We start from the raw sequence: 9337 nt of genomic DNA on the forward strand, positions 1-9337 counted from the left end.
AATTCACTTTTTTCTACTTTCACTTCAGTTGTTCAAACAGGCTAAGAAAGTCCCCAACAAAACAAAGTACGCTGCAGCCTCCACGGGAGGTTTCAAGGAGCCTGTTTTTCCCCATTATTAAAATTCTCTTGGCAGTATTTTTGATCAGTTTATTTCAATATTAAGACACATAAAACAACACATATGTATTCCTTTCCAACTGTAACTCATTGGTCCAGAAAACATTTAATCTCTCAGAAATCTAAAGTTAAAAAAACAATCTCTAATTAGTTTATGAAGGCCTTGCCCACTTGTCATTAAAATGTCAAGTATAGCTATCACAATTACCCGAAAAAGCCCCCTCAAAACCACAAAACATTTTGAGACTTCTGTATGTGCCACTTCTCACCATCACTTTAATTCCACACTACAGGAATGACTATGCTCTCCTAAATCCTGGTGAAAATGAAGTCTCTGCATCTAAGCTGAAATCCCTTTTTTAATTCCAGAGCAAGATCTATTTTACTTTACAAGCTATAGGAAATTACTCATCTAACTAGTAAATCTTCAGCATCCTCGACATCAGACAACTGAGTAAGCGCTCTTAAAAAAATGAATTAAAAAAGAAGGCAAAAGGAAATCTCAGGTCACTTATCTGTAAATTTACACACACACACGTGTTCATGCCTTCGCATTCTGTACATCACCTATAGGAAATCAAACACTTCTACCAGGATTTTGTAAGTAAGTTTAAATCCCAGCTCAACAAGGTACTTCACCAGATGCCCAGCTTTTAAGAGCAAAACGTCCCACTGCTCAGCGCCATGTGGTTCAATGCATCGCTGCAGCAAAGCTTTAAAAATAACTGCTAACACATGGAACAGTAAGAAACGTGTCAAGCCATTTGACATCACAAAACTGAATAAAAAAGCACATCATTATTTTTTTTAGCACATTAGAACACCTCGACAAGCAGCCTAGAAAAGATCATTTTCTGCAAAAACACAAAGGGGAAGAATTTTTCCAGGAGGTTGGGCAGGGCACAACCAAAATCTGGTTTGCTTCCTATGGGACAGCACAGCTTCCGTGCATACGCAGCTTCTTCTGTGACACAGTACAGAAAATGTTTGCTAATGTATCATTTGGGGTGCACGTTCGAATTAACAAAATGGAAATAATTAAGGCTTCTAGTGGTGGACAATTCAAATACAATTTTTGAGGCTTTTTTACTCTTTCAAGGCAATAAAGAAAACCTAACGACCCTTTTCCATAGCATGGGTGGGGAATGAGAAATCTCACGCTAAGGCGACTTCAAAACACAAACTCTTCCTCAAATCCACAGGTGACGCCATCAGAGAAAGCAGCTCCCGCAGGAAGCATCCACATCTACCAGCTTCCCCACCTCAGGCCCCTGTGCAACCTCTGAGAGGCCACAAAATACACCAGATAAAGCCCTCTTTCAGAGAATACAGGTTATTTTTACCGTGTTCTTTTTGGTCTTCTCTTCTAAATGACTCCTTTGCAGCTGCCATTACAAATCCGCTGTAAAGGCCTCCGAATATACCTTTAAAGCAAAGCTTAGCTGAGATCCAATGCAACAAACTCCGAATCTTTATGAAATAAAGGCTTTTTTCCTTTTTTAAAACCACCTGCAGAGCATCTTTCCTCACGTTATCGCCCAAGAAAACCATCTCCATTTAACCAAAGTTGCATTTACTTTGCACAGCTCTCTGAAAACCACAAGGAACGGAGCCCAAACTTCTCCTTTGCCGCCTTTCTGCTCGTTTTTCACAGCACCTGAAGGACGGTGCCACACATAAAAATTCTCACAAGTGTTTAACACCCACGAGTTTCCACGGACTCCAGCGTTTGTCCCCAAACATTCAGAGGAGCGTGGGTGCCAGACCCACCTCCCTCAGCAAACACAACTTGTTTTGCCTTTTCCACCCTGCCACGCAGGAGACAGACAGGAGGAGACTTGAGTGACTTCAAGATGTACAATTTCAGAAGAATTCAGTGTCATAAAGACCTTAATAATTTCACAGTATGACAAAATCGGCCATTTCTGCTTATAATAAAGCCATAAGAGGATCTCTATTTTGCTAAAATCTCTGAGAAGTACTATGGAAATTGCAAGAAGTAATTCTTCTTCAGACAATAACAAACCATCCTTAGTTGTTCCAGATAAATCCCACTCTAGAAATGAAAAATATACAGGGAATTTGGTAAATCAATCTGGGGATGACACGGCCAGAATTTACCACCCAGGGTATGGAGATGCAAATAAATTTCTGCCTGGTCTGGGTATATGAAACCTGAATATATTGCACAGCAAGTAGGATGACCTTACCAGTAAAAAGGAACCGAGGTAGCTTTCACTTACCACAAGGTATGAGGCATGAACAATTTACATTGCTAAATTCAAAATGTGTTAAAAATTTAACAGAAAAGTCCACTTGTGTTTTAAAAGACTTCAAGGCCAGGTTGGGTTTTGCTTTACAAAGAAAAGATATGGTTAAATGTTTATTAATATCTAACTCACTGCTCAGAAACATGTGAAACTCTTGTCTGAACCTTCAAAATGAAATATACTATCCATCAGATTCCATCACTTGCTCTATTGAATTTGAATTTGCTGTATTAATAAGGAAAAGAAAAGTTTATTTCCCTTTCCTCCCAGAGTATCATCTAGTTTTCCATTACTACAACTAGAAATTGCCAAGAAAATGAAATGCTAAAGCAGAGCAGATGCTGCTTATCTTCTGATTAAATCTTAAAACTTTGTTCCAGTGGGATCATATTTAGTCCTCTCAAATTCAGAACAGTATTTCATCCTGTCTCGACATCGCAACAATGACATTTTAAAAATATTACCAGTTTCTTGGATTCCCTTCTATCTATTCTGCAATGAGCAAAGGAGCACCAGAAGAGATTTATTTTTTTTTCTCCTGCTTGGAATTTTTTTTTTAAACCTTTAATGTAACCAGGCCTCCTTTCAATTCATCTTCTCTAGGGTTTTTTTTTTTGGAGACCTCTGGAAGTCTCACCAATTTTTTTAAGCTGTGAAAGCATGAAAATCTTTGACAAAGGGTTGTCTTTATCTTAAGTGTTAAGATCTCATTGAGAAAGAGGTGTTCGAAATAAACGAACAAGCCTTTAAAAAAGCAGCCTAAAAGTCACCTCAGATATTCCAGAGGTGCCTCTCTCTCCACTTGCTCTCCAGCCAAGACAGGGCCTGGATTTCTAAATCCAGGAGAAAACAATAATTAACAGAAGTAAATAAATCTTGGCACGGTTCTTTAGACATCAGGAGGGTGTGGAGATCAGAAGAGGAGAAACCGATTTCCTCCTTTTCACTTCGTCACACTGTCCAGTGTCAGCTGCTCTAACCCCTCCACAAGGGCCAACGTTCAAGCAGGTACGGTTTTATGAGAATGACCACCTTGATTAGAGAGTTACCAGTGGTAAAATTCCATTCATAGTGATAATGGAACACTAAGTATTTATTATATTGATATACTTATTTATTTAATGAATATTTTCAGTTTTGGAAAAGAACATGTACGCAAAGGAAACGTCTCCAGAACAGAGCTCTTCACCAAACAGAGCATGTAACATTTACGGGTGCAGTGGTAGCTTCTTGGTTTCCACTCTTAGGGTGAATTTACTTTTTAAAAGCTAAATATCTGAGAGGCATTTCAACATGAATTTGCAAATTATTAAAAGAAATGCAGTGATTAGCTCTAGTGCTCTGTTTCTCCCCACCGTTTGTAGTTTATGAAGCCACACAAAGAGAGACCTACTGAGGCTACTGCAGAACCAAGGACATGGTGTACCGCTAGGAAACGCGTACTTGGATTTATTTTAAATTGTTCCAAGTCTACAATTTTTTGCTGTGAGGCAACGGGGGAAAAAACAGAAAGGCAACATATCAACCTTGTAAATGTTAGTGGCGACAGGGAACGGGAGGAAACTGAGCAGTATCACTCATCATTTCCCGAAGTATTTTAAAATGTGTCCTGTAAAAAGTAGTTGATCATAAATTTACTTATTCCCTCACTTAGGCAAATCGGAGTTACCCCATTCTCCAAGCAGGCAGCAGGCAGGGGCATAGCAAGGCCTCGTGTCCCTACATCCCCGCTTTGCCTAGCTAACGCCTTACGGATGCTGCGCAGATCCACCATGGAAAATAATTAACGACAGCAACAGCATTCCCCTCGGATCTGTTTCGTGCCAACTTAGCCTTTTTACACTTCACGCCGGTTTACTTCTACATCAATGAATAATGCTTTGCCACACAACACCTTGTATTTTCACAGCCCAGGCTCACAACTCCTCGCCGTGCCTCAGAAAACGACCTGCAAAACCCACGGGATGGTCGCTTTGGGTCAGGCAACAACCGGCAGTGACCTAACCTACCTGTCGCTGCTGGTACTGCTGCTGCTGCTGATGGAGTCGCTGCTGGAAGATCTGCTCCTGGATCCGCTGCCGCTGGGGGAGCGGGGGGGTCTGGACCGCTGGGCGGCCTGGACGCCTGGCTGGCCAGCCGCTGCGGGGACTGGGTCCTGGACTGGGACGAATGCGGCGACCGACTCCTGCTGTGCTGGTAATTCCTCTCCGGCCTTCTGCCTCGTACCTCCCGTGTAATATCATCCCTGTAGATATCCCTGTGTACCACACTGGGCAATGTAAACTGCTCCCGGGCCCTAGGTTCGTAACGGGGGTCGTGAGCATCAAAACGGTTTGGACTTCGACTGCGAGAAGTATAATAGAGCCCGTGTTGTAAAGTCCGCTCTCGAGGATCTCTATAGTAATCCTGATCGTAATGTCTCGTCCGATCAAATCCTCCCGTCCCCCGCTCATGGTGTCCATAGGCACTATGTTCATAAGCACGCTCCCTGTTATCTGAAGCCCTGCATTTAGGAAGGGGGAAAAATATTTCATCAGAGAGGGGCAAGCACAACTAAAAGCAAATCATGCAAACATTCACATCAGCACTGTACTTAATTTATGCCACTGCTTCTCCACTAAACAGCAATAACCTATCAAGCAAACACTGACAAACTTAAAAACATTTTACTTGACTCCGAAGTTACAAATCGTATACGATAAAGCTCAGCAATCATTTTGTTTTAATCATAGTATCGGGCTTTCATGACTAGCATCTTGCCTGCACAGGAAAAAAACGCTGCTTTCCAGTGCAGAATCCTCATTTAAGTTGTGTTTATTTTTTTTCTTTTAAATTCAGTAAACAAGAAAAACTTCACATTTGTGGACATCATCATTAACTCTTTTTTTTTTTCCTCCCTCCATTTTTGCTCAAGAGCTTCAAAAATTTTTCTGGAATTTGGTAATTACTGGAGCTCTTCTAATTACTCTTCTGCAAAAATGGCATCGCAAATTGGGCTGTAGCCATGAAAGCCTCCGTGCAAAGCATGACCCAGAGGTAAGAAGCTGCTTTCAAAAGGGGTAGCATAACCCACAGAGAAGACCCAGAAAATCAGGGGTTTTCTTGTTGCTGTTCTAAAATATTTCATTCTCTTAGAGGGAATTTTGCTTTTATCAGACTGCTACACTCGATTCTCATCAAAGCTGCATACCCTAAAGAAACATCTTGATTACTAATGTCAGAATACTTAAAACTGCAAGGATGCAGGCCCCCAAAAGATACTAAGACCTTACACAAGGACTATAAGTTGAATTTTTCAGTAGGTGTTTCTGTTTGTTGAGACTGCTATTGTTACTGCAATCACAGAATTTGTATCTTCACAAGCACGCTACTTTCAAGTAGCTAAGGTCCATTTTCTTTAAGTATTTCAAACATTTTTGTCAATTGAGAAAGGCTCTATGTTCCAAGAAAGTTAGTGTGATCTCTCAAATAAAGAGATAGTAAAACTGACAGATAAAGTTAAAAGAACATTACAAATAGTTTAGTAGTCTAATTTAGACAAGTACCAGGACGGTATGTCTAAGTTACATCCACAAAATGAAAGATCAAGAATGATTCCGTTGAATGTTTAAAAAACACTTGCGAAATTCTAAGTATGTCAGAGTAGTCAAAGTTAATTTAAAAATTTAATTATCCATCTTATGAAGGACATTTCAACCTTTTTTTTTCCTCAGCCTTCTCTCTCGGATTCTTCCTTCAGAATCAATTATTAGTCACTTCAGTCCCCTGAATCCTAATAACCCAATTCTGCCTTGTGCTTCCTCCTCCTCTCCTGCATCACAGGTCTGTCTTCTATCTAAAATGGCAGAAATACTTCAGGTATCTTTTATAAACTGACAATGGGAATCTTTTTCGATTAACATCTCAGGAAGTTCCTTCCATTCCTTCTCTAATGAATCACTAGATTCTTAATCCTCTATTCAGCCTGTGGTTAAATTATAACTCCTTTTCAAGCTCCCTACAGAGCTAGCTCATGTTTTGCCTGCATTTTTTCTCTCAAATTATATATAAGAAACTACCTAACCACTGCAACTTATATATCCGCTTGAAATTCATTGTTGCCTTTCTATTTTCATTATCTCTTGCTCGCAACAATGGCATTTTGAAAGATATTTCAGGATCTGGCACAGAAACCCGCCTCTGGTTTTTCCCCCCTTTTGAAGGACCAAGATCAACAATTGTATAAACGATTGCGTTTAGCATTCTACAAAGTGTTAATCAGTGAAAGCTGATTTAATGAGGTAAAAGAAAAAGCAGTATTTTCTAGAGGGTTACTGCTATATAGCTGACATAAAAGAACAAAGTCCTTATCCATGAAAAGGACACAGAAGACAGACAGAGGAGCTAGCAGAGCTGAAAATCTAATGGCTACAGTGCTTTTTTGATTTATCTATTAGTACTAAGTACTACTGGAGTTAGTGGAAAGAGAGGGTTTGACTTGGGTTAGGAGAGGGGCTAATATACACAGGGCAGGACATACCAACCTTTTCCAAGTGTGGAAACACGACCTATATTCCCAATTAAATCTAGGGAGAGAATTGTGAACATAACTTCCCCAATTTTGGCCCCTCTTACAGGGGTAATCCACGTTCTTAATGGGCAAGGGTGTCAAATGATATTTTAGATGAATCAACAAGAAAAAAAAAAAAATCTTAGTGACAAGACAAAAAAAAAATTCCACTGGAAGGAAGTAGTCCCAGACTGAAACCATAACTCTGAAACCCCCAGACTTCTTTCTTGCGACAGTAGGCACTTAAATAGATCCATTATTTTAATTTCCAGCCCTATGTCTGAATCAAGCAGCTGGTAGAAGATCACCCAATGCACGAGGGCACTCATCGCTGCTGGCCAGCAGGCATCCTCTAGCCGCCTTTGTAACCATCCAGCCCAGTCATTTTTCACTGGCGTATCCACAAACTGGTATTAGCACCACGTCCTTAAAACTAAGGTATATTTAATGTGGAGCAGCAAAGAGCTTTTTAAGAGACTAGATAGTAATCCACTCCCCATGGCTACTGGCGTCTTGACTGTATACCATCCAATAAATTCAAGGCAGTAGTTCTTATCCCAGCATTAACAAAAAACCACTATAATTTCCAAAATTTAGTAATGTCCATCATTTCTTTTTGCCAATACCATCAGAAAGAATAATCCCAATAACTTGGAAATGATGTAGATCCAAAATGGAAACATCACAAGCTGCCTTCGGTCTTCTCCATCCAAGCGTTATTTCCATGGCTAAGTGGTGTCTGTAGAATCCAAGGGGCTGCATCATTAAAGTCTACTAGGAATTTTGTGGTGACAATCCAATTAACATACCAACTGCGTATAGTGAGAACTGAGAACTAGGCATCAAGCTTTCACAGAATTTTAGGTTCTAGTATTCCGAAGATACTCCACAGAGAACTTCACCACATGTTGTAGAGTAAGATAGCTCCATCTGGCAGCAGGGATACATCCGAGCAAGGCCTTAATATTATCCAAGAAATGGAACCGTTACTTCTAGAAAAGAGTAACTCCAATATCGGTGCTGGCCAAAGGAAATCTTCCATCTTAAAACCACCTCATTTCAAGTGTAGATATCCAACCAGCTGCAGAAAACATCCTCTACGGATCCACAAGGTACCAGCCACTGGGATAGAAATCACTTCCGTTTCCAACCCAAAATAGGAAACATAGATAATTCCCAAAATTTTAAATCCATCTGGGGGCCCTAGATACGAGTTTGTGTTTCTCACCATATCAAATACAAAATACCTGCCTAGAGAAACCTTGGAACTTACCCATCAAGTCTCCGCTCATAACGTCCTTCCCGTGCATGAAGCGATGGTGGGGGGCCATAAGTGGGCCCCCCCCCACCTCCTCTGAACCCAGAAACCTCTCTACTACGAGATGCTATGGAAACTGTATCATCCAATCCCCGAGCAGCACTGGGAATGGTTCCTGGTTCATTATAATCCGTCCGTAGGTCTCTATCTCCCATTTTGTTGACAGAGTTGTGTGCTTTCTGCGCACTTTTGATGTCCACAAAATCCACAAACGCTGCCACTCCGCCTTCCGACCCCCTCTTGGGGAGTATTTTGACACTTTCGACACGTCCATATCTGGAAGAGAAGCAAAGCAGAACACGTATATTAGTGCTGGTGGAAAAAGACAGCGTTTGATGTAACATTGCCTCCTGCAAATTCAACGTCGGTTTCAAACCACACCCATACCGCAGCAAAACCGATCTCAAAGCACAGCAGAGGCTGGAAGACGCATTTTCAAAAAGAGGGGAAAAGCCATTTGAACTTTCCTTTGTTACATTCAGAACTCCTTTCTTTCGGTTAGCCTACCATGAGAGTGCCCTTTTTATAACAACAGAGCAACAGCAGCTGAAGAAATAGAAAGGTATTCGCAATTAGAGCAGCCCTTCTTCATTTTTAATCTGACGAGCAAGACATAATTAAAACAAAACCGTGTCACAACAAGTAAAAATAAAGACATCTCTGCAATTTTCTCAAGAAAAAAAACGACCTTGCCACAGCAATTCCACTACTCCGGTCTGTATTTAATCCATTCAACGCTAAACCAAGAGTCTTCATTCTGATCCTCGTTCCCATTTATTTACAACAGCCTCACAGGACACTTTTGAAGCGTGGCCGACGCCAGCACCCCTGGACTGGGGTGCTTCTGGGGTTCAACTTGACATGATGTAAAAATGCTTTCAAGCAACTTGCATCAACTCATAGCAGAAAGGATAAAAGGGGAAGAGTATGAACACAGCGAGATTTTAAAACAGCCAAGAACTGCAGGTCGCATTTCAGTTGGTCATTTCTCTCAGACAAGAGATTTTGAGCAAAACAGTGAAGCGCTTTTCCCGCAGTTGTTAATCCATGACAGAGAGAGGCAAAAAGCACATTTTTTGAA

General features: G+C 40.8%; 1 protein-coding gene across 1 annotated transcript; it reads right to left on the reverse strand.

The window, feature by feature from the left end:
* Window positions 1–4394: 4394 nt before the first annotated feature.
* Window positions 4395–8532, reverse strand: LOC104160684 (msx2-interacting protein-like; the record flags this gene model as incomplete). Its single annotated transcript, XM_009698875.1, is given in 3 exon segments — window positions 4395–4493; window positions 4496–4892; window positions 8212–8532. Coding segments are annotated over 3 exon segments (817 nt in total), but the record flags the coding sequence as incomplete, so codon positions are not given.
* Between the last annotated feature and the right edge of the window lie 805 nt (window positions 8533–9337).

This window comes from Cariama cristata, unplaced genomic scaffold (assembly GCF_000690535.1).
Source record: "Cariama cristata isolate BGI_N322 unplaced genomic scaffold, ASM69053v1 scaffold39574, whole genome shotgun sequence".
NCBI classification, from domain to species: Eukaryota; Metazoa; Chordata; class Aves; order Cariamiformes; family Cariamidae; genus Cariama; species Cariama cristata.